Source organism: Phalacrocorax carbo, chromosome 23 (assembly GCF_963921805.1).
Source record: "Phalacrocorax carbo chromosome 23, bPhaCar2.1, whole genome shotgun sequence".
NCBI lineage: Eukaryota > Metazoa > Chordata > Aves > Suliformes > Phalacrocoracidae > Phalacrocorax > Phalacrocorax carbo.
In genome coordinates, this window is record NC_087535.1 from 3115257 (window position 1) to 3141078 (window position 25822).

General features: G+C 53.8%; 1 protein-coding gene across 4 annotated transcripts; it reads right to left on the bottom strand.

The window, feature by feature from the left end:
• Positions 1–1294: 1294 nt before the first annotated feature.
• PPARD (peroxisome proliferator activated receptor delta) lies at positions 1295–23066 on the bottom strand. Of its 4 annotated transcripts, none has more exons than XM_064472468.1 (8): positions 23015–23066; positions 18434–18522; positions 7376–7610; positions 6513–6664; positions 5607–5745; positions 4833–5035; positions 4093–4546; positions 1295–3690 (listed from the first exon to the last, which is right to left on the bottom strand). In XM_064472468.1, the coding sequence occupies exons 3-8, from the start codon at positions 7509–7511 to the stop codon at positions 3443–3445; spliced, it is 1332 nt and encodes a 443-aa protein (XP_064328538.1). In that variant the 5' UTR covers positions 7512–7610; positions 18434–18522; positions 23015–23066; the 3' UTR covers positions 1295–3442. The 4 variants fall into 4 exon arrangements, with proteins under 4 accessions (XP_064328538.1, XP_064328539.1, XP_064328537.1 ...); XM_064472469.1 differs by lacking the exon at positions 23015–23066 and adding an exon at positions 21634–21797; XM_064472467.1 differs by lacking the exon at positions 23015–23066 and adding an exon at positions 20403–21604.
• Positions 23067–25822: the final 2756 nt, after the last annotated feature.

Consider the following 25822-nt stretch of genomic DNA (forward strand, 5'->3'; position numbering starts at 1 on the left):
ATCTTGGGGTGCTGCGGCTCCTTGCCCAGCTTCACCCCACCAGCACACGGCCAGGCGGTCCCTGAGCCCAGCCTGGCCCATCTTGGGGTGGCTGCGGCTCCTTGCCCAGCTTCACCCCACCAGCACACGGCCGGGCGGTCCCTGAGCCCAGCCTGGCCCATCTTGGGGTGCTGCGGCTCCTTGCCCAGCTTCACCCCACCAGCACACGGCCAGGCGGTCCCTGAGCCCATCCTGGCCCATCTTGGGGTGGCTGCGGCTCCTTGCCCAGCTTCACCCCACCAGCACAGGGCCGGGCGGTCCCTGAGCCCAGCCTGGCCCATCTTGGGGTGGCTGCGGCTCCTTGCCCAGCTTCACCCCACCAGCACACGGCCGGGCGGTCCCTGAGCCCAGCCTGGCCTGTCTTAGGTTTTGGCTGGGATAGAGTTAATTTTCTTCACTGTAGCTGGCACAGTGCTGTGCTTTGGACTTAGTATGAAAATAATGTTGATAACACGCAGATGTTTTAGTTGTTGCTGGGTAGCGCTTGTACTAGTCAAGGACTTTTCCAGCTTCCCAGGCTCTGCCGGGGGCACAAGCAGCCGGGAGGGGAGGGGGCACAGCCAAGAGAGCGGATTCAAACTGGCCAAAGGGATGTTCGGTATCATATAACATCGTGCCCAGTGTGTTACCTGGGAGGGGCTGGCCGGGGGAGGCAGGCAGCAATCGTGGCTTGCGGGCCGGTGGGTGGTGAGCAGTTGTATCGCTTGTGTTTTTGGTTTTTTATTCCTTTTTCCCTTTTCCTTTTTATTATATCATTATTAATTATGATAATAATCAACATGATTATAATTATTATTTTATTTTAATTATTAAACTGTTCTTATCTCAACCCACAAGGTTTTTTATGCTTTTGCTCTTCTGATTTTCTCCCCCATCCCACAGGGCTGGGGGCAGTGAGCGAGCGGCTGCGTGGTGTTTAGTTGCCGACTGGGGCTGAACCACGACAGGTGGCTATGGCCGGGCTCAGCTCATTGCCCAGCCTCACCCCGCAGCAAGGGCTGCGGCAAAGATTCGGGGCAGGGAGCGCTCGGCTCTGAGGCTGGGACCCTGTTCATGACCGGCTCTTGCTGCTTTTAGGTTTGATGAGAAATGCAGGCAGGAAAACCATGGCAGCTACAAGACCTGGGAATCAGGGCAAATCCCTGGAAATCACAACAAATCCAGCAAATCCCATCGCCTTTGCTGGAAACCCTCCCAAGGGCAGCCCCCTCAGGGGCTGAGGGAAATCCCACAAAGAAAGGCTGGATGCTGAAAGGTCCTTAAATATTTAGTTCAGATTTATTTAAAGTCAAGTCAGTTTGCGGACACTATTTATATTATTAAAAACACTCGGAGGTTTGTACTTCTAGCAAAAATATACATTTCAGTTTGAGGGTTGTTACACTGTCGAGGAAGGAAGAGCAAAAAGTTCCCCAGCTGATGAGTCCCACGTGCCGGCCTGCTTTGGGAAGGACGAATCCCCCTGGGCTCCGTCCAGCACACGCACACAGCACGTCTCCGGTGCCTTCCCCGAGAGGGCTTCAAAGTGCTTTAGAAACGGTAATTCATAAGACGCCAGCGAGGTAGGGAGGGGAAGGGGCTGGGCGGGCAGAGGGCAGGGAAACTGAGGCACAGCAAGGAGCCGGAGGGCGGCAGCGGGGGCAGGTTTGGGACCAGCCAGCCCCGTGACGTGGAGGGGAAGCCCAGCACTCTTCACCTTCAGGTTTTAAAGGAATTATTGCACCAGGGAAATCTGCTACCCTGAAGAGGAGGAAAATAAAATAAAACCAAGTCATTTGCTCCCACAACCCCTCCTTGGGAATATCAGTATTTTAATCAGGCTGCTCGGGACACATGGGACCATGAGCTGCAGATGGGTAAGTGCTGCCTCTTAGGTCAGACACGTGATTCTGAGAGGGGACCGAGCCCTTCCTGGCTCCATCCTCTCTCCCAGAGCCTGGGTGACGCCCTCCCCACGCAGGGGTCCCCTCCTGGGCACAGGCACCACCGTGGAGTTTCACTACACCTGCAAGAAGTTTCGAGGTAAAATCCCAGAACGGCTCTGGGTTTAGGCAGACCCCGAAGCCTGGAGCTCTCCCTGCACTCGGGACAGTGGCAGAGGAGGGCAAAGCAGCTTCCCCAACCCGGCCGCACTCACCAGGAGGCTCCTGGTCATTGTCAGCACCCCACTCTCTCCCTCCCCTGTTATAAATACTTGGCATTTATACTGTGTTTTACTGCTGCAAAACTCTCTGCAACCAATGCACTAATTAATCCTCGTGCTCCCCCTCTGAGCAGAGAGCAGGTGACAATCCAGCTCCCTTTCACAGAGGGGAAACTGAGGCAGGGCACTTAACAGACAGGTCAACACCCTTTCAGCATCATGAGCACCACGGGCTGGCCGTAGCTTTGCTTTCCCCTTGCTGGTGTCGCTGAAGGCTTAGCTTGCGCCGGTGCTCTCAGGAGCTGTGCTGCCGGGGAGCCTCTGCTGCCCGCACTGCCCTGCAAACCCCCAGCGCCGCCAGGGGCTTGGGGAGGGAGCTGCAGGACAAGCTGCAAGCTCTGCCACCTAAACGTGACCAGGCCTGCCCCGACCCTGCACACGGGTTCTGCTAACTCATGTCTGTGCAGAGAAGCCTGGGGAAGCAAACATTCTGCCCTCTGCTCTGAAGGTGAATTTTTATGAGTCGAACCCTTTCCCTCCCACCTGCCCATCCCTCCCGCTCTCATGCTGAGGTGCCAAGGGCCAGGGTCCCTCTGAAATGGGGGTACCAGGAGCAAGGGCTCCCACACAGCACTCGGGGGAAGGCAGAGATCACACAACCCCTCTGGGAGACAGGAATACACTGCACAGCAAGCAGGGGCTGCAGCTGAGGGTCCCTGCTAGGACAGCCCTACCCGTCTTCAAATACTCTGTCTTTTCTTTGGGAAAGAGAGAAACATCCTTTCACTACTGTCCTAGATTTCACAGCTCAGGACTGCATCTTCGGAGTGCAATATAAAAAAGAAAATAAAGACACGCTGTAAGTGCTGCCGCTGGCCCCGCCGGATACCTGCACCACGCTCGGGTCTCCTAATGACCCGAACATACCCCACCGTTCCCAAGCCGCCGCAGGAACCCCACCGTCTGGGCCATGTAAACCGGCCGGTCGCTCCAGAGGCCCCGGGGAGCAGCTGAAGAGCCGGGCCGTAGTAACGGAAAGAGTAGCTTATGATTTGCCTTTGTAAATTTGTTAGTGTGTGTTAACGGAAGCCCTGGCCTAGCAGGTGGCGGCTGCAAAATCTCAGGGCATCTTGCCCTAAGGGTCACATAGAAAAGAGTTTCCAGTAGAAGAAATGGAAGACATGGGGAAAGGTTTTCTTTGTTTCTGTACAAAGAGTCTTGATGGGAATCCATGGCTTCATTCTCATAAATAACAGGTCCTTAGTACATGTCCTTGTAAATCTCCTGCAGAAGCGGGTGCAGAGATGTCTCCGTCTCAGTCTTCTTGATCTTCTGCACGAGCTGGGCGTGCTCCGTCACCAGCTGCCGCAGGTCGGCCATCTTCTGCAGCAGCTTAGGGAAGAGGTACTGGGCATCCGGGTGGTTGGACTGCAGGTGAAACTCCAGCGCTCGCAGGATGTTGTCTTGGATCTCCTCCACCTGCTTCACGTTCATCAGGCCAGGACGGTCTGTGGAGAGGAAGCATGGTAGCTGTAGTGTTATGGTGTAGCCCTCCAAAGCACATGCTCCTCCTGGGGAAAGGGAGACGGGGACTGTAACCCACCCACCGTGACTCCAACCTCGTCAACTAGACAAGGGGAGAAATGTGCCCTTGGACAACACATCCCACAGCAGCATACGAGGAGGAGATGCCACTTCTATGTTCCTTGCTCTAGGTCCAAGCTTGCTAAGCATCACCACCAGGGAGAAGCTTCGGTTTTCAAACTGTTCAGTTCTTCTCTCATCCCCCTAAGACACCCCTGGCTGATCTCAGGGCCAGCTGCAGCTCGGCCCCCCCAGCCCGGCCCCAACCACCCCTAAGTACAGGAGGACTCTTCCTGAGACTCGCACGGTCAGGAGCACCCACTCACCTCCGCACAGGATAATGGCAGCCACAAACAGAGACAGGTCACTGTCATCCAGCTCCAGCGCGTTGAATTTCACAGCAAACTCAAATTTGGGCTCCATGATCTCATTGAAGGGCTTGCGCAGGCTACGCAGGAACTCACGGGTCACGAAGCCGTTCCCGTTGGCCACCAGCAGCCCATCCTTGTTCATGATAGAGGCCAGCATGGCGAAGATGGCCTCGTGCACCCCGTACTTCAGCAGAGTCACTTGGTCATTCAAGTAGAGGCCTATGAAGCTGGGGATGCTCTTGGCAAACTCCGTGAGCTCCCGCACAGTCTCCACGGTGGTGCACTGGCAGCGGTAGAAGACGTGCACCCCGATCTCCTTGTAGGGGGGAATGCCGTTCACGAGCTGTTTCCAGACCAGCCCCTTTTCTGCCTGCCACAAGGTGTCCATGTCGTGGATCACAAAAGGCTGCTTGACAAAGGAGCAAGCAGTTAGGAACGTGCCGTGGGGACTCGAGATACCAGCTCTGCCAAGGACGCTGCCTGGGCAACCTGCACCCACCCACAACAGCACACGTCTGCAGAGCAATGGGAATTCTCCCAGCAGGGGGCAGGACGTGTAGGGCCCACCTGGCTCCAGCTGGGAACTGGTGCATGTGGAACAGCTATAGCAGGCGGGAGATGTGCAGCACCTCCCAGAGAACAGCCTCCCGTGTTGTTTCATAGCCAACCCCGCCTGCCCCAGGGAGGAAACTTACTGGGGTGCTGCTGGCCTTCCCGGTCAAGATACCTCTCGCCTTCTTTTTGGTCATGTTGAAGTTTTTCAGGTAGGCGTTGTAGATGTGCTTGGAGAAAGCTTTCAGGTCGGCCACCTGCGGGTTCTGGCAGCTGATCTCACTCGCCGTCAGCCCTGCCACCAGCTTCCTCTTCTCTGCCTCCGGCATGCGGCCGAAGCGGATTGCTGTTGGGGGGGGCAAAACCGGTGGGTCAGGACACTGGGGATGACCCCAGGAGACGCGTCCAGGGAGGCAGCGATCTGCTGGTGAACACCTGCAGCTACACAACACAATGCTCCTCCAGGGCTGCAGCTCCCCTGGCATCAACACCTTCACAAACCAGCCACTACTGCTGCCCTTGCCAACACAACCTCACACCAAGCTCCCATCCCCACTCCTCTGGGCTCTCGCGCAAACCCTGCTTCCCACATAAACACCTTTGCTTGGCCAGGAACAAGATGGTTACACCTGAAATTTAAAAGTCGCAGCACAGAAGAGCAATTTGTGTATCCAGTTCCCTCTGGGTCAACCCAAAAGGGACAGCCATGTGCCAACAGCCAGCCTGCAAGGCCCCTTCTCGCACAGAAGAAGGGGACGAAGAGTCAAAGACTCAAAGCATTGGGTTTGAAGGATAGCAAGAAGAGAGCTACGGGATAAAGCAAGCTACAGACAGCTTCCCCATGCGAACCCTTCACAGAAGGGCAGATGCCCCACGGCGCCCAGCCGGCCAGGCCTGTGGACAGTGGTGACACTCACCGTTATGCGACATGCCCAGCGAGAGGCATTTCTGGAAGCGGCAGTACTGGCACTTGTTCCGGTTCTTCTTCTGAATCTTGCAGCTCCGCTCGCACTTCTCATATTCCAGCTTCATGCGGATCGTCCGGCGGAAGAAACCCTGCAGGTGGGTGGCACAGAGGGGAACGCAGAGCATGGGGACAAGGGAACAGCGCTATTAGCGCCTGTGGTTCGGGACCAGGCTGGTTCATCATCCCCAGGAGCCTCATGGAGGTTCAGCCCAGTGGGGAGGAGGAGCCCCGGGTCTCTGGCACAAGCAGAGTCTCTATCTCAAGGAGAGGTCATGCAGTGGGACAAGGGGGCTGCAGAGGAGGAAGCGTGAAGGGCGGCCCACGATCCGGTGTGGGATACCACGTGTGTGATACTGCAGGCAGCCAGCAGGGAGGGATGGAGGAACAAGCTGCAGACCAGCCCCAGCCTGCAGGAATGTCTGGCAGGACCTGGGCCACTAACTCAGCCCCACTGGCATCTGCTGTGGGGGAAAGAATTTCAGAGGCACATCCAAGCTGCGGCCAGTGATCGCAGGGGGATAAACACACAGCTCACTGCTGATCTGCAGCACAGAAAGCATCTTTAAAAGCAAATCCAGGGTCCTGGGGGGGGGTTGATGGATGTAGCTTACAAAAGAAAGCATGATGGGGCAAGATTGGGGCCATATGCATCTCAGCTGCCTCCCCCAGGACAGTATGTGTGTGCCTGCCTCTACACTCCATGCTCTCCAGACAGGTTACAAATGATTTTTTTACAGTCACTCAATCCTCCACCCCTGCTTGTTGCAGACCTGCTTGTTTGAAGAGATGGTGTGCTCCCTGGGGACTAATCTCTGCTCTGCATTGCTGAAGCCAGCCCTCCCCAGGGCATACATACCTTGCAGCCCTCGCAGGCATGCACACCGTAGTGAAACCCCGAGGCTTTGTCTCCGCAGACCCTGCATTCCACGTTCAGTGCTCCCAAGGCTGCCTCCTCGCAGCCCATCTGCAGTTGGTCCGACAGGGAGGGAGAGGAGCTCTGCGAAAGGTCTGCAAATGCACAAAGGGATACGTCCTTTCGTGTAGTAGCCGCAAGCACAGCCTCACGTCTAACTCTGCCAGCCATGGAGCTGACGAGGGATTTCCAGCACTGTCCCAGCCTGCCACTGGCATAGCGTCTGGGCAGTTAACCTCTGAGATCAGGCGCTGGCTGCAGGCAGACGCCATGCATGGAGCCAAGAGTGCCCCAGTGTTCCCAGCAGCACATCAATGCTGATTTCTTCCCTCTGGCATTCATGTCTAGGCAATGAAACCCAACCAGCAAATTTATAATCCCCAGTTGGCAGGCGGCTGGCACAGTGCTGCCCAGCTGGAATGCCCGGGGCTCTGGAGGAGCCTCTTCAGCAGCAACAAACCTTCTCTTCCAGCTCCTATAATCAATTTGCACTGAGAACTTCATGAAGCAGCCAGGGAAGCGTTCTCAGGCACCCTGAGAGTCCTCCCCATTTGGGGCACAATGTTACCTGCCTGTCTTTCTAATTTCTGTCTCCCAACCTGCTGCCAACAGCTGCGCAGTGACCGCAGAGGAAGAAATAAGCCTCCCCGTAACTGAGCTATTGATGCATCGTTTCATGAAGGGAAGAGGTTAAAAACAAGCCAAACTCCATTCAGGGGCAGGTCCTCTGCCCTTTGCAGCTGAGCCTGGAGGATGTGGATACCTGGATGCTCCAGGGACAGACGAGCTCCCGCAGCTCCACTCACCTGTGTAGCTGCTCGAAGGCAGCGAGCTGTCTGGTCCTCCACGTGGGTCTGAGGGTCTGCTTGCCACCATCACTGCCTCTTCCTCTTCCTCCTCCTCTTCCCTGACCTCAGGTATTTCCTCCTGTAGTTGTTCCATAATTGATCACCCCTCAGTGCCAAGACTGCAATCCCTGTCATAGCTCTGGCATCATCCGTGTCTATCCGAGATGGACCCTACCAGGCTGTTTCTGCTAGCCTGCGGGACAGAGGGAGAAATGCGCGGTGTCAGCTCTGCACACAGAGCATCTCAGCAGCAGGGCAGTGTGTAATCACGCTAGTCCTGCTCTGTTTTCTTTCTTTATCCAGGGACACAAGTAGAACCCAGGGCCTTTTAAAGGTCACTTTGCACTCTGATATGAACAGTCTGTAGGACTCAAGGAAGCAGAAGGTCATCGGAATGGTATTAAAGCCCAGCAGACATAGCCCAGACACGACCTAGGGACCTGGGTTCCCCTGCCTGCAAGTCCCATAGCAGAAACGCTGCCTCAGACAACATCCCCCAGAGCCGCTAATACCCTGGGATGTCGTGGTGGTAGCCAAGGCTGGGGTTTGACAGAGCCAACACCACGAGAAAGATTAAGGTAGGGCTGGCTTCACCCTCCATCCGCACCCAGGTAAGGCACAGCTTGGATTGAGGGCAGCAGCCGATCAGGGCTCAGCAGCCCCGTGCCCATGGGTGGGAGATGCTGGGGGAGCACGGCTTGGCATGGCAGCAGGCAGTGGCACAAAGCCCTCGGCCTGTGCGAGCCATCTGCAAGACCAATGGCTTCCTGCCGGCCCCCTCGCTCATGCTCCTTCCCGTTAACAGCGCTGCCAGTGAGAGCATTGGTGTTTATTTTCACTCGTGTTGTAACTGGCCCTGGATCCTCTGCCAAGAGCTGCTGCGTTGAACGTGTTGCTGTTGCTCTGCGCAGCTGCCGGCCCATGCTCAGCCACGGGGTCCAGCAGCGTGATCGCAACGGCTGCACAATCCAGCTAGTGTCTTAATCCTGGGTTTCCTGTGGGAGGAACAGCTCCGTCTTCCCCACCACAGCTTCCGCTCCTTGTTTGCCTTACTCCATCCCAAATAGCCCACAGAAAACTCAAGCCATGCAAGCGATGCATGGTCAGTACTGTGACCATCGCAGAGCCATTCCCACCTCCCTCCTAACCATACCTGACCTCGCCCGAGTGTCCTGCAACATCCCGGTGCTCGTTTACAGCCAGATCTTGATTCCTAAACTGTATCTTGCTGGAGTAATTAATATCTCAAGCCCAGTCTATGTAAAGTTGCATACACTCCCTTAAAGGAACTATTTTTAAGTGGAGAAATATCCATCAAAAAAGCCACTGAAATCCAGCTTCCACCAGGAAAGCCTCAATTTGCAGGCACAAGTTAAACTGATGCAGCATCTTCAAGCCTGTACCAGGGTGAAGTGAGCAAGCTACTTGCAGGAGACTCGTACAAGGGCAGCCCCCAAGCAGTAGGACGGCCCGCGACCTGTGCCCACACCACAGCACTGGGCTTGCTGGGGGAGGGCAGCAGCGACCCAGGACTCCCTGGGCTGGTTTTCCCTCCTGCAACAGACCCTCATGCCCAGCGCTTTGAACCTGCGCCGCAGCCAGCTCCTTGGATTCACTGGAAAGCCGTCAGCGCCGCGCAGGGTCAGAGCTCCCTGCCAGATCAAGCAAGCAGCTGAGGGAGAGGACAAAACCTGCAAGCAGGAGGTTGAATGCAAACAAGCCGCAAAGCCAGGACGCAAGTCATGCCCTGGAGCCGGCCCTGCCCCAGAGCCTGGGTCTCCCACGGGTGAGGGGGCTTTGCTCTTCCCCTCCATGCTGGGAATTCAGACTGCAGGACAGATGGGCTTGTTTAAAGGAGAGTTACCTCCGGGGCAACAAGCAAGCACGAGTGCCCGGCTCTCCCCTACAGCGGGAGCAAGCAGAGGGGTGCTCAGACAAGGGCAGAGCACTCCCTTCCCGTGCCTCCGAAAGAGCACTAAGGGACCATTGAAGGGCTGTGTTATCCTTGGCCTCCCCTCGCACATCCCGCGCGGTGGGACATGGCACACAGGCAGGAAAACCTATTCATGGGAGATGGAGGGTAACGAGCCCGATCGTTTTGAAGGCTATATATAAGTGAATGTACAAACATCAGGAAAATGCTTTTGCCTGGAACAGCAGTTAGTAGGGGAAGCTTGTGGCAGGAGAAACTAGTCTACAGTGGAAAATACACCCAGCAGCAGCTTTATGAGCTGCTTATTAGCTCTGCTTTGTCTCTGGCATCCAGCACAGGCCACTTGCTTTAAACTCAGTGCAGACAGAGCCCTCTCCCTTGCCCCAGATGCCTCGTGGCACATTGCTGTTGGAATAACATGGGCACATTCCTTCAGCTGCATCCCTGGCATGCAGTCCTCCATCTGCTGCCTCTACTCAGGGCTGCGTACTCCTGCGGTGGCAGCGAGTTTGTGATGTGCAGCTTGCTCCTCAAAACCCACAAAGCAACCCCAAAACTGTGCTTGGGGTTGGTCTGGCTAGAGGCAGGTGTGCAGCCTGGGAAGGGGGAAGGCAGAGGGCAAGACACGCACAGAGAGCAATGCCAGGCTCCAGCTAACACTCCCCATGTGCACACAGGCATTACGGGAAGGATAAGGATTCAGATCCCACCCTTTGAGAGTGGCTGGAGAGCCAGAGAGAAAAAAGCTTTTACCAGAAGGCTCTGAATATTGTTTTAATATCTCCTTGCAGGCCAAGAGTACAGGGGCCTGGGCAGAGGGAAGCTGCGAGAGCTGTTTGCACACCTGCCTTTCCCTTAGCCATTCCCCTGTTTTCCAAACCACAGGGATAGAGGGAGAGGAGGGGGAAAAGGGATTGATTTCACATGGGAGGCTGCACCCCCTGCCTTCAGCAGACGAAAGGCCAAGGCAGCCACTGCCTCGATGAAAGGCAAGGCATGGGCCGTGCCTGTGCACCCTGGCACAGAGCGAGCCAGGTCAGCAGGGTCCCCAGGGAGATGCAGACCCCCAGCCCTCCCCTCTCGGCCAGGCGTGCAGAGACTGTGGAGACTTGCCAAGGTTTCACACATGTTCCTCTGTTCCCCTGTGAGCCCTGCGGCTCACACTGGGGTATCCTGGGAAGCTGGAGCTTCCCAGAGGCTTGTCCAAACTCTGTCCCTCCAAGTGCGAGGAGGGACCTGCTCCACCAGCACAGCCATGGGCAGGGTTGTAGCAACCCTGCATTTTTATGGGATGGCACTGGGGATGGCTGTTGGATGGCAGAGGACAGTCAAAGGGCCTATCTGAGCCCCAGGACCTCTCCATCTGCTTGGTGCCTCCACATCCAGCTGCTGAGCAGGCAGAACCAGAGGAGGGATAACTCGGTCTCCTTCCCTTGGCTAAAAAGTCACCCGCTGGAGCACAGCACACAAGCTTCCAGCTGCAGGGAGAAGGGCAGAGATTCCTGCCCCCTTTTTCTGTTCAGCAGCTGTCACAGGGCAGTGATGGAAAGAGAGGATGGAAACAAGGACGGGGACCGTGAATTCCTTCCTAAGCTTCTCCAAGAATCTGGCAAAGCTGTTTCCCTTCCTCTTCCCACAGGATGGGAACGAGCAAGAGGACAAGCATCTTGTGACTTGCTCTGCCCTTGTCTCAATCCCTCTTCCAAGGAGCTTCAGTAACCCTGGCTGAGACAGCAGCCTCCCTCCTGGGAGCCTGCAGCCGGCAGAGGGTGGGTTTGTCTGCTGGCTGCGGGCTTGGGCAGATGCCTGCTGGCTGCCCTGCTCCCACACTGCAAACAGCACGGACCACAGGTTTATCTTTACCAGAAGCAGAAGCTGGCATCTATGCTGAGCTAAACTGTATGGTGGGAGTGGGGAGGAGGGGGGAAGAGACATGGCACAATGAGAAGAGTAAAAAAAAAAAAATCAGGAACAGAAGTTAAAAGGAGGCAAATCTTCAGTGTGGACCCCTCATAAGAAGGCAGTGGTTCTCTGGAGCTGACTAAGATCCAAGCCTCTGGTTCATCAGCCTGCAGCTTGTACCTTTTTGGCCCGAGAGCTCCTTGCCACTGATTAGCATGTAAAACTTGGAGCCAAGTTCAGAGAAGCAGAAGCTGACAAAGCAGCGAGGAAGTGCCCGCTTCCCCACAGTCCACGCGCAGGAGGGGCGGTGGGGCAAAGTGATGGAGAAGCCCAATTTCTCACCAGTTTTCAAGTCCCGCATGCAAAGCAAAGCAAAGCAAAGCATCACAAGAGGATGTGCATTTCAACACAGACAGCCGGGTGCTGGCAGCCAGAGCGCCACAAAATAACAGCAAGGAAGCGCTCGTAATTAGAAGGACCTCATCTTTAAACCAGGTGGAGTTTCACTGGTGGTGAGCTCAAACAAGAAGTAATTTCAACATGCTCACAGGGGTGGAGAGAGGACACTTGCCCCCCTTTCCCTCCAGGAGAACATACATTTGTTTCTAATACATTGATATCAAGTCCTCATTGCAGTCTGGAGTGTCACCACATGAGATCCCTCCCTGGAAGACGGGAATTTCCAGGCAAAGCAAAGCGCCGAAATAAGATCCAAACCTCCCAAGGGCCAAAGCACAGAGTTGATCCGCTCAAAGCAGTTGTTCAAGTTACTGTAAAAGAGGTCACCAGGAATTGCGAAAGGAAACCAGTTTACGGTGGGAGCACTTTTGGCTTGCATTTTTGTTCCTCTGGACAAAAATATTAGCCAAAATCACAGTCAACAGAAGTGAACCCTTTTGGAAGGGGTGAGATGAGAATTCAGCCCTCTGTAGAGCAGCACTTCGTGATATGCAGCACAAACTGAATCTACAAAAAAAACCTGAACCGAATCCACTAAAAAATATGATTGCCGCTTGTTGGCCATTATTTGCAGATGTCCCTTAGGTTGTGTCACTGCTTCCGATATCTGCCGATCAAGTACCGGTTTCTGTTCCTCCTCCTACATATCAGCTACTACTAATAAAAGCTGAATAAGAGCTAAGCAGATGCTGCAATACAGGAAAGGTAACTAAGCGCACCAAACAGGAGAGACAAACATTGAAAACATGTTTGTTTTTGTTCCTAAAAGATCAACACACCCACTCATTAGCTAATGAAATCTCAGCAGCACTTACTACCCAAGTGCTTCCTCCCTTACTCAAAAGTCTTGGCCGCAAGGCAGGCTACTACTAGAGCTAGCAAGGAAGAGCCCTTCCACGTGGCCTTGGCCAGTGCTGACACTCAGGGCCAGATTTTCCCCTTGAAGCATCTGCTCAGACACTGTACCATGCCCCAGTCCAGTCCCACGATCTCTCCAGCGCTGCTCTGTGCAGGCTACCTGCGTTTCACCAAGTACCAGCCCAGCCGACTAAGCAGCAGGGTGCTGCCAGAGCTGCTATTACTGTGTGGCTGCTAATTACCCAGGAACATGTGACAGAGGGTGCAGGAGGTTCCCTCGCTTGCCTTGAGCGGCCAGGTTTGCCAAAATGAATCACGTATCTACCGCATGCTTTAACTTGCCCACTTCCTGGACACTGAGAAGAGAAAAAAAAACCAAACTGAAAGAAGTTAAAAAGGTTACAAACCAGGCCGGATTCTTCTCTTTTCATACCACAGTTGATGCTGTCCCCAAAACCAGGTCATGGTATTTTGCTCCGAAAGGAACTTCCTCCTCTCTTGCCTGTGCTGGCTTTCTTCAGAGAGCAAGAGGTATCGCAGAAACAGAAGCAGATCAGACTTTGGGCAATGAACTCACAACCACGTGCAAAAGGGGGATCTGCCAGGCTGCTCTTCTCTTTCAATTCATCCTCCATGAGCTGCAGACGTCCCTGACTCCAGCAGCTCCACGCAGGCATCAGATGTGCTCCGAAATCTTGCAGTGTCAGATCCTGGGAGAGGGTTAGTGCTTCTACAGGAACCATCCCTACACACCTTTCCAGCAGAGGAACTCCCTGCCCTCTTCAGCCTCTGATGACCCATGCTCGGCAGCTACCTTTTGCAGAAAGGATAACAGCAGGGCAGGCAGTGAAGAGCTGAGCAGCTTAGCTCTTCTCTGAAGACCTGCTTCATGATGGTCAGCAAATCCTGTCAACCCCCACACCTCCATTTCCTTCATCATCAAAAAAACAAACAAAAAAAAAAACCCAAACCAACCCCCAAAAAACAAACCCAGGTCTTTTACAGTGCTTCCTTCCTGATCCTTTCCTCGCTGAATTAGCTCACTGAGACGGCATGTTTTGGAAGCGCAGGGAAATACATCGGTGCCAAGCGTCATTGTTTATTCCTGTATTACGGATTTTGACACCTGTTCGCAGTCACGCTCGCAAGTCTGGCCTCCCAGAACGCAGGTCAGCACACCACGCTGCTCGTGACCATCTTCTCCCATCGTACATTCCTATACCAAGTGTTTCTAAGATTACTTTCAGCAAATAGACTGGCACATCTCACCCTGGCAATTGCTAACTGGTATTTGTGTTTTGCTTTCAATTCGGACAGCCCAGAGCACCCAGGGGCAGAAGAGGCACGTGGGTCTGACCTGCTGGAATGAGGACTACAGCCAGGAAACAAGCAGTACCAGAAAGGTGACACCACCAGGGCTTCTTGGAGCTGGAAGTGGCATTTGAGAAGATCATTAAGTCTGGTAAGGAGAGAGGATCATCCTCACCGCACAGCAGAGGTGGCCACGGAGCCGTGGCAATGCTTCGGGAGCATGGCTGCAAACCTAGCGTAACGTGCTGCTGGGAGAGAGGCACAGAACAGCTTGCACAGGGCTGCAGAGATGGTTAAGTGCCCGCAGGGAACTCAGAACCCATGGCAGGCACCCGCTGCCCAGCCTGGCATCTCCTATTTATGCTCCTCCAGCAGCCTCTGCCGCTGCTCCACAAGTGCCAGCCCTCCCACCCCTGCAAGTGCCAGAGGAGCCATCTGGGGTATATCCCCCTTTCCTTTACCCCCCCAAAGGCGAGGAGGTCGGTGGCTCAGAGGACCCACCAAACTGCTGTAAGCTGATGCTTTCTGAAACTCCTGAAGTCCTCTCGTGTGTTACTCCAGGGCACTCGGTTTGCTTACGGACCCCTTGTCCTCCCCAGCCCGAGCAGGACATGTGGAAGGATCTGGTTTCAGGAACATCAGTAATTATAGAACAGGGCTGACGAGGGAGGAGCTCACGGGAACAGCAACTACACTTCCCAAGGCAAATGGTGGGCGCGGGATGTTACAGGCTCACAGCAGCATTTAAATGGAAAACCAGGAAAACAGCAAGTGGAACAAGCTGTCACTGCGAACAGGAGGACTGGTGGCAGTGAGCAAGGCCGTCATTTGGCAGTGCTGTGCACGCCAGGACGCAGCTGAGCTTTCCTGAAAGCCTCAATGTCACTGGGACACCAGCAAGCGTCACCCCGGCTTTGGACAGGGTGATCAGCTCCCCAGAAAAGCAACGAGGGGTGGAAAAGTAGCAGCGGGATAATGCATCGCTCTGAATCATGACACACGTGTGTGAAGCCTGCCATCTGGAGCCAAACACCCAGCAGACCAGTAGGTTTTACTGCTCGGCTGCCAGTGCTCCCAGATCCAGGAAAATGCCCACAAAAACAGTAGCAAGCCTTCTGCTCTTTGCAGCGACTGAGATTTTTAGATCCCATGGGCTAGCCAGGGCAAAAAAAAAAATCCACCAGCCTGTAAGCTTTGTTATGCTTACACTTGGGCTCCCAGAAAAGTGCTATGGGTTTTCTAGACCTTAGCAAAATATCCTGGGCACCAGCCACGTCGCTCTGATCCCAGGACGCAGCTGACAGTGAGCGATTATGCCCAGGCACAAGTTCAGATGATTCAGCAGGGCCTGGGAATGCACGCACCAGAACGGTTAGAACAAATCACCATGTTCGCTGCATCTCCATTTCAACCGCAGAGCAGGAAAAATGTCCCTCTGAGTATGACTGCATCCGTCTCCGCACAGAAAACTCCAGAGAACATTAGAATAACTTTGTTACACAAACTAGTTCAACACCCTCTTAGGGAACTGAGGAGGAATGATGTTTCCTTACTATTTTTGGCCACATTCACACAGCAAGAGCCGACTGAAGGAATAGAGGTTTCCCTGCGTTTTCGGCAGCGATCATGTCAGCGTGATCCTGCCAAGACTCCTCTGCCAATTAGAGGATCGCAGTGTGCTGACCATTTGGATTTCCGCCTCAGCCCCTAGAAAACAAAGCGCTCTAGCAAAGCATTAGCACCTTTCATAACATCCTCACGCCTTTGGCACCGTCTTGGGGGTAGGGAGAAAGCAGCAGAGGTACACAGCGAGCCAACGACCACCACTTCCCAACACAGCCAGCTGGGAGCTCAGCGGGCTCCACCAGCTCCAGCCCCAAGCTCATGCCCACCATCAACCCTTTTCCAGACACCCCTGTGTCCCCAAGTCCCACAGTGTAACACCTACCCCATGGACATGAGGACCCATGGATTCTTTTTCAGAGATGTGGGTCTCTGACCACCAGCCCTCGTGGGGTTAACAGCCTTCAAGGTCCAGCAGCTCTAGCAGAATCCATATAATCAACTTAAAGGTGAAAAGCGGATTTGGGCGTTTTCAGAAGTATTCCAGATTTGCAGAGATGAAATTGAGAGTTGCATTAAAAAAATGTTTGTAAAAAGTCAGGCAGGATTTGAGCTTAGGTTCCCATTGCTGAGATGACTGCACAAGACACTGCTTATTTTGAAGCCATCTCACCTGTCCTCTCTTAGGTCTGACAAAGCCTCTCCTAATGAGACATTCATTAGGCAGTAGTTTGATGCATAGTAAAGTTTGCCTTAACAGACCATCAGAGAAATGCTTCCCTATCAGCTCAGGTAGGAAAGCTCATCTGCCCTTTTAAACCACCAGAACTACTCCCTGTCTCCATCCCACACCTCTATTACGGGGCTGAATGTTCCAGGTTTTTGCTATTCCAAGTTCCAGTTCCCAGACCAGGGCAAACCAGAAAATGCAGCATGAGTGCAACAATTCTTGTTGGCACAGACATTATCTGGCTGTTGCCATCCGCAAGCCTCAGAGATGTGCTCTGGCTTGGCCCAGCACCACAAGAAATGTTCACGTTTCTGGCTTGTGCTTTCATCCTGCCACCTCCACTCCGGTCAGGATTCCCCTGCAAACCACAGCCTCCACAAAATCCACACTTTCGAGCAGAACCTGTCCATGGGGATCCCCAGGGAAGCACCCTGACACACGCAGGTACGTCAGAGCCCTCTGCAAAGCCAATTTGAAAGACCTGACCCAAATGATCTCAGATGTACACAAGCTCTTGGCTAAGCCTTGGAGGACACAGACATTCTCCAGACGCTATGTCCATCGCGGTGAGTGTTAGAGCCTTTCGAGAAGTCATTCTGAAACTAAGCTACATCTTGAGTCAGTTCTGCTCTGAACCCTTCTTGCAATCAAGCAGGGCCCAGCGAATGTCATCCCAAAACATTTATTTTGGGGAAGATGTATTTCACAATCTCCTTGACCAAAAGGCTTCATATTGGCATCAATTGTTCCACTCTGAAGCCTGCTTTGGGAAAGTAATTTCCTAGGCATTCTGCCAATGCAAGCACATTTCAGAGTATAAAATAATAAAAGAATTAGTTCTACAGAAAAATCTTATTTGTAATCACTATGGAAATCCCTTCTGGTTTTCTAGACTTTGCCAGCATCTCCAGAATTATCGCAGCGGTGATAAGCAGTATAAACCTGAATAGTGACACTTCCAGAAAAGCAGAGATTGCTCTGCCTGACGAGAAAGCAGCTACACAGCCTGACAAATCTGTGGGTATCAGCAAGGGCAGTTTTTCCTGCTATAAAGTGAGGGAGCCAATACAGATCACAAAACCCAACACCTCTTAAATTTCCTAGTCAGGGCAAGCCAGGCTGGGTTCGAGCAGCAAATAACATTTCAGGCATAAGCACTGTAACATCATCCACGCAATTAAAATATCATTTGCATGTCAGGTCCCGCTGCACAGAGGAGCCCAGGAGTCTCTTGTTGTGCTAATTCCTCGGTCTCCAAGAACATTTGCAGATTTCCAGTTCATAATTCAATAGCCACAGACTAAATATTCCCCGAAAGGCAACAAGATGTACTGTACAAAAATCCATATTTGTCAACAGGCTGGAGAGGCGGAGACCATTAACGTGAGTAAGCAGTTCTGTACAACAATGCTCCTCTGATCAGCAAAGCCTCATGTGGCTCATTACGAAATCCTCTCCGCACGCTGCGAAGATCCTCGGAAGCCCACGTCTCGAATGTCAGAACAGAGACAGCACAACAGTTGCACAAACTTGACACAGAAAACCACACCTCTGTCCAGCCGAACACCTTAGGTGTGTGTTGTGGCAAAGATAAATCCACCCCCTACGCGCAGACAACCACAGCATCGTTAGAAGCTACGTGCAGCATCTGGGTGCAGGGTGACTGCTGTGAAGGCTTTTGGGCATCGCTTCAGAGGGCTGCAGGCAGGACAACGCCCCCCCCCCCCCAGCCCACGTCAACCACCTCCTCAAAATCCCCGCCCCAGCTCGGCTGTGACCTGCTCAGCTTTGTCTGAGTGTGGCAGTTACACGGCGATAGACAGTATCACACTGCTGCCAGCTCACATGTCCGGATCGTTAGGTGATTGTTTACCCAAGTACGGTCCCTGATTTCATGTGCCCTCCCTAGTCTAGAAGAGCCAATTTCAGTTGTAAAAAAGAAAATAATCAGTGAAATAATAAAATATTACGTTCCTATACTTTGAAAGTAACAGTTTGCTTAGAAGAACAAGATAAGACCGTGATACTCACAGCATACTCCTAAGCATAACCCATAAAGACTGTACTCAGAAACTGCACAAAAATAAGGCATAGAATTTAAATTTTAAAAGAAATTTAAGGAAGTTTAACCTCATGCACAAGACTGAAACTTGCTGAAAGCAAGCCACGCTTCTGAGGCTCTTCCCTATCCCAAGTTTTTAAAAACAGACATAGGATAAGCGCTTTGGTGGACTGCCCGCGAGCAGAAGGGAAGGGTTACCTCTCCGGAGCAGCTGTCCCCGTCTGCCTGTCGCTGAAAGCCACCGTTCAGTTACCATGTCAGCACGGAGAGCTGAAAACCGAAGTAATCTGCAAGAGAACACAACGTGAATTTCCACGGCTGTGCTGGAGGCCAGATATTTATGCCGCTGGGAGAACTGGGCCGGATCCAGCGACAGCTCTGAAATTTAAACACACACTGCCTCTACCACATGCTGAAACCATAGGCTGGGGTAACTCCCCTCGCGCGGCGGGGGGGACAGCCGCCGCATGCCATCGCGGCCGTCTCCCCTGGGCTCCGGCAGCTTCTGCAAACCGGGAGGTAAAGCAAACCCCCGTGTGTCCCAACAGAGGTGGCCCCGGCCCCTCACCAGGCTTTTGAGCATCGGGATGTCATCTTTGCCTTATGTCACCCACAGCCAGAGGCCAATGACCCCGAGCTTTTATGACAAGGCATGAATCTGATGCTAGAGAAAGGTCTATGGTGGCCATAAGGTGGCTTGTTTACTCAGCTTGCTTAATCCACCTTTAAGAGGCTGCCAGAAAGTTACTGCAACTTTAATGAACTTCCCTCTCGGGTGGTTGGAACTTAAGGATTTGAAAGAGTTCATTCACTCTTCTTGGTTTTCCTGATAACTTTGCAAATAGCCTTGTATGAATTTCAGGCTCTGGAGAGCAGTAACAGACCAACGCTGGGAAAGAAACAGCTTATGAGGCTTTGAACTAGAGGACTTAGAGAAAATATGTTCTATTTTTAGACACAGTTATGCAGACTAACTGGACTAACATATTAAACAAAGATGTAGTGAACATGATGCTACTTGAACCCAAGTACCCCCCCTGATATTACCCCGGCTGAGCTGCTCCTCCCACCCCAATGGAAAAGCCCCATTTTGGATTGCTCCCTCCAACATGGGATGACTTGCAAGGCAGCCGAGCACTGGCAACAAACCTGGCATGCCCAGCCCCCTGCCGAGGGGGGCTTGGCTTGCCTGCTGAGCAGCAAGCTCAGGGCAGAGAATGGATCCCACCAGTGCCGCACACCCTCCTGCACCTCCCGGGTCTGACACAGCACCAAGAGCTGCAGCTGCTCAAAAGAGGATGCAAAAAGAAAGCAAATCCCCTGACCCAAAAGTTCTGGCACACTAGCATGAGGGTGGAGGGTGTTTCCTATGCTGCTGCGCAGCCCAGGTACATCCAGCGGGAGGGCATGGGTGTGAGATCCAAAAAAATAACCCCAGTCCCTTGCATTGGAGCCTCACTCGCATCAGGACGGCTCTTTCTTGCAGTGATATGAAAATCACAGCCCCCCTTGAAAAAAGCTATTGCCCTCGGTTTACAGGCGGGGGGCCGAGACCAGCCTGCCTGAAGGTCAGCCTGCGAGGAAGGAGCGCAGACCCAGCGCCCAGCCCTCCCCTTTAGTGTGGGCCCTAAAACCGCGCACAGGAACCTCACTTTCACAGCAGGACGTTAAAGCTACAGCAGGTTTCTCACCCCTGCCCTCCCGAAACAGAAGGTAGTTTAGAAAAACCCCAAAGTTTTTCTTTACCCTTCCTGATGAGGAACAACAATAAAGTCGTAACAGCCTCACTGGCACATCAGGAGCGGGCTTTCTTCATCTCCACCAGCAATAAAGCCCATCCCTGATTCAGTAACAAAGCGTGACACTGACATTGTCGAGGAGGGCATGAATCACACGCCGGGAGTGCACAAATCACATCCTGAGCTCTCTGCCATCACAGATCAGAGCGGTTTGCTGCTGCTGCCAGAGATCTGAGAATTAAAACTAAATTACTGGCTCACCCCGTCCTGCTCACAGGTAAATGCCAGGGCATGCCCCATCACCATCACACGCAAGGCAATACTTGCACCAGCTTGGCAGGGCACGGAGGGAACCTGCCAGCACGTCCCTCCTGAAAGCCTCTCGTATCCCTGGCTGACACACGATAAGTCATGGAGAAAACTCCCACCTCAGCACAGCCTGGAGCACGTCTTTACTGGGAGGGGAAAGGGATTCTCCGCTGAAGGCAGCAAGGGAGCTTGCACGAAGAGGGACAGGAGGAAGAGGGCCAAGCGGAGCGGGAATGAGAAAGGGGACATGGGCTGTTACAACCAGCAGGTCACTGGTGCAAGGGATCAACACTGCCACCAGCCTTGGGACCCCGATTCACAGGGCGGCTGCAGCTGCATCCTCTTCCCACACTCGGATCCCTCTGCATTGCCATGACGGACGTTGCCAGGACCCTTCGGCACGTCCGAAGCCTGTTTGCCTCTCTGCCCAGCCGTGGCCTGCTCACGGGGGCTTTCCCGACACAGAGGGGCTCAGCGGACAGACTCCTTCCCCCGAGCACGATCGTCACTCGCATGCAGGAGGCCTCCTGGCACAGCTGGCAAAGGTGGCCAAGGCTGAGATAAGTTACACCGGGATGCTGCTTGAAGCCACGCAGATACAATACAGCCGATGACAGACAGATGCTTTGGGAAAAGCATTGATGGGATCGTCACAGAGGGTGTGTGTTTGCTCCTGCTCTGCTGACAAGCTGCATCTTCAGATGCTTTTCCTCTCTGTGCCTCGATTTTCCATCCAGGGACACTAAAACACACCCACCTTGTAAATAGGTTTTGAACCTTAATTCACTGGCTTCTGTAAATAGGTTGGAGGCTCTCTGATCATAAACCAAGAGGGTGGTTAAACATCGCTTGGATGGAGTCAGCGCACACAACCTTTGGAAGTACGGCGAGGCCAGGAGGCCCTTTAACCACACAAAAAAGGGGAGGTCGGCACTCATTTGGGGAGGAACAGTTGAGTGTAACAACAGGATCCTTGTTGGTTATAACAACAGAGCTTGGAGCTAGCCAACGAGGAAGGAAAAAATGCAGCAGGTTGGTAGAACAAAACAAAAGAGGGAAGCAGGAGGTGAAGGAAAATTAGGCCTCTTGCTTCAAGGTCCTGCCACCTTCTTCTGCGCACTCCTTTACCTTTCACCTAGGATTTTTTACAAGCGCTTTTAAAGCTAATTAAGAGTTACGTTCAGCCCAGCCAGCACGCAGGTATCACCTTCTGCATTGGGCTACCAGCGTTGGCAGCGTGGGACAAGTGACCTCATGCAGAGCTCTCAAGGGCTTTAGAGCCACTATTTCATAGAGACGGCAGTACCCCTACTTCACAGGCGGAAAAAACATGGGACAAAAAGTAAACACCTTTTATCTGGGATCTCGCGGAAAGCAGGAGCGTGATCAGGAGCAGAACGTGTTGATGTGAGGGACAAGAAAAGGCCTCTCTGATCCCTTCTCCACAGGGAACCCCTCACCTGATGCACCACTGAGGGACCATCCTGACTCTCTTCCTCCTCCTCCTCCCAGCTCCAGCCCCCAGCAGTGCCCCTCACCGGCACCCTGAAATGGCAGGCCCACTCCCCCTTTGCCTCCCCACCCCTGGGAGAAAAGAGAGGGAGACTCCAGCCCCACCAGTTTGGGCCACGTCCCATCCTCCGTCTTCCCTGACTTCCCACACACGAATGAGAGCCAGCACCCTCACGTCACAGACATGTCCTGGACCCCCAACCCATGGCCCCCAGAGTCCCGCCCTGCCTGCTCCACACTCAGACCCGTATCCCCAGAGCTCCCTGCCCCTTCCACCCCACACACCCCTGTCGCCTCAGACCCAGACCCACAGAGCGCCCCCACCCCCAGCCTCATGCCCCGGTACCACCCATCCCACAGCACAGCCTCCGCCCCATCCCCTGCCTCCCGTCCCCTGCTACGTTCACAAAGTCCCACAGCGCCTGTCCCCCACATACCCCATCCCCTCTGCCCCACAACCCTGTGCCCGTCCCCCACATGCCCCATCTCCTCTGCCCCATAACCCTGTGCCCGTCCCCACATACCCCATCCCCTCTGCCCCACAACCCTGTGCCCGTCCCCCACATGCCCCATCTCCTCTGCCCCATAACCCTGTGCCCGTCCCCACATACCCCATCCCCTCTGCCCCACAACCCTGTGCCCGTCCCCCACATGCCCCATCCCCTCTGCCCCATAACCCTGTGCCCGTCCCCACATACCCCATCCCCTCTGCCCCACAACCCTGTGCCCGTCCCCCACATGCCCCATCTCCTCTGCCCCATAACCCTGTGCCCGTCCCCACATACCCCATCCCCTCTGCCCCACAACCCTGTGCCCGTCCCCCACATGCCCCATCTCCTCTGCCCCATAACCCTTTGCCCGTCCCCACATACCCCATCCCCTCTGCCCCATAACCCTGTGCCCGTCCCCACATACCCCATCCCCTCTGCCCCACAACCCTGTGCCCGTCCCCCACATGCCCCATCTCCTCTGCCCCATAACCCTGTGACCCTGTCCCTCACATACCCAATCCCTGCTGCCCCACAGCCCGTCCCCCACATGCCCCATTCTCTCTGCCCCATAACTCTGTGCCCCTAACCCCCACATGCCCCATCCCTGTCCCCCACATACCCCGTCCCCGCTGCCCCACAGCCCCTGGCTGCCCCACGTCACGTCCCCACCCCCCAACGCCCCCCAGCACCACCGGAGCCCCCCCCTCCCCCGGCCTTGCCCCGCTCACCTCCCGCGACGGCCCCGCTCCCGGCCCCGCCGCTCCCCCCGCCCCCCCCAACCGCCGGCGCCCGCAGCTACCACCCACCGCCTTACGTCACTGCTCCCGCCCTGACGCCACCGCATACCCACCACCCCTCAGCCAATCGCCGCCGCCGGGAAGTCGTTACCGCATCACCACGGCAACGTCCCAAGCCCGCCCGCGGCGCGGCGCCCCCTGGCGGACGCGGGCCGCATCGCACCGCCGCCGGAAGGCGCGGGGCCTCACGGGAAATGTAGGCGCTGGGAAGGCGGCGGCGCAAAATGGCGGCGGGTGGCGGGCGCCACTGGGGCTGGCGGGGACCCGCCGCCAGTCCTGAGCCTTCCCCGGGTCCCCTCCGCCGTGGAGGGAGAGGGGGCCGTGTCCGTGCAGCGTGGGGTGGCGGGGAGCGTGTGTCCCTCCTGAGAGGGCAGAGGGGACGGCAGCCCCCCCCGGGACCCCCGCAGCCATAGAATCTCAGAATGCCCCGAGCTGGGAGGGACCCACAGGGACCATCGAGCCCAGCTCCCGTCCCTGCTCAGGGCAGCCCCAGATCCACAGCGTGTCTCTGAGGGCCTTGGCCAAGTGCTTCTGGAATATCGCCAGCCTTGGTGCCGCTGCCACCGACATCGGGAATAAACCTCGTCACACCAACGTAGCGTTAAAAGGCAGGCATTCTTTATTCACGGCGCCAGATGCACGGGGGACCCCTCCACCTAACGTGCATCCCTTGCACACCTTTCCCATGTGATTCGTGTAGACCAAAAATATCCATATTCATTTGAGCCCTACGTATTCAATATTATTCTCTTTGGCGATTGGCACACACTTGCTCGCTTCACATGTAAATCATTGCGCAGGCTCGGTTGTCCTCTCCCATTGCTGTCTCTTGAGCAGGGGGTATTACTTGGGTCGGTGGTCCGTGAGTCGGTGGTCGCGATCTCCCCCTGCCGGAATTACCTTTTACCTACTTGGCTCTTAACCTTGGCAGTCCTGGCCAGTTTTCTCCGTCCGCTGCACGAAACCGCATTTTGTCATCCTCTTCTGGCAGAAACACATTGTCTGTTGTTTCGTTCGCGTTAATGATTACCTGGGGACTAAAATACAGGTCAACGAATACACCGAGTTGTATACTCCATGTCCCCAGGCTTAATGTCCAGCTGGATAGGGCTGTACAAGGAGTATAACAACGTCCGTGGTTGGTTAATTCCATCACCCTGGTTACATTTCCCCCCTTTGGAACTTCTGAAATAATCCTCTTTTCAATACTTCCATCTTAGATCAATAATATTCCATTATATCAATTTAGTGTTTGGTTCATCCTCTTAATTTTCCCACTTGACTGTGGTCTCCAGGGGGTATGTAGGTTCCATTTTATACCCAAAATTTTACTAATTTGTTGAACTACATCTGCCACAAAATGTGGCCCTCTATCAGAGGACATTCCCATTGGCATCCCAAATCTTAGTATTATTCCCTTCAGCAATATTTTAACTACTTCCCTAGCTTTGTTGGTGCGGCAAAGGAAAGCTTCTGGCCATCCGGAAAGTGTATCAATCAGCACTAACAAATACCTGTATCCATTTTGTCTGGGTAACTCAGAAAAATCAATTTCCCCGTAATCTCCAGGAGAGTTTCCTTGTTTTGTTACTGCTAAAAGTGGTTTCTTTTGGTTCAGGGGGTTATTTTAAAGACAGATTGGACACTTAGCTGCTATGGATTTAACTATTCCTGTCATCCCTACACACACCACAGATGTTTTCAAGCTCGAAACCATAGCATCTACACCCCAGTGTGTTTGCTCATGCTTTTCTTTTGCAAGTTCTGTCATAACTTGCGGGGTTATTATTACCTGTTTTTCTGGTGTTACCCACCATCCTTCTGTATTTTGTGATGCTTCCAATTGTTCTGCTAATTGCTCATCCAATTTATTATATCTCGGTTTGATCTTTGGAATTCTGATCTGTTTTACTGGTACTAGTGCAAGGATACCCTGTTCTGCAGCCTCCTTTGCAGCTTTATCTGCCCATCGATTACCTACGTTTACAGCCATCTGACCGACTTGATGAGCTTTGCAATGCCTTACTGCCCCTTCTTTTGGTTTCTGCACATCTTCCAGAAGTTGGAGAATTTCTTCTTTATGGCTTATCAATGATCCTTAGGCTGATATCTGTCCTCTTTCTTTCCAAATAGCTCCATGAGCACGGATCACACCAAATGCATACTTGGAATCGGTTCAAATATTTACCCTCTGTCCTCCTGCCATTCGCAGAGCCCGCCTCAGCGCCACCAGTTCTGCTTTCTGTGCTGAGGTGTGTGCAGGCAGCGTCCCTGACTCCACTGCCTTGGTGCTGGGAAGGACGGCATACCTGGCCATTCGCTTCCCTTCTTGCACAAAGCTGCTTCCATCTGTAAACAATTTCAGATCAGGTTTATCCAGAGGTTCATCTCTCAGATCCAGTCTGCTGGAATAGACTCGTTCAATAGTTAGCAGGCAATCATGTTCTAAATTTCCCGTCGGATTTTCTGCTGACAAGAACATTGCTGGCTTAACAATTGCTGTGGTTTTTAATTCTACATCATCTTGTTCCAATAGGACAAACTGATATTTCAGCGTTCTGCTGGGGGATAACCAATGACCCCCCTTTTGCTCTAACACAGTCATTACCATGTGTGGTACATATACCACCTTCTTTTGACCCATGGTCAGTTTTCGAGCTTCTTGGATCAGCAATACTGTTGCTGCCACAGCACGCAAACATCCCGGCCATCCTTTACTCACGTTATCGAGTTGTTTGG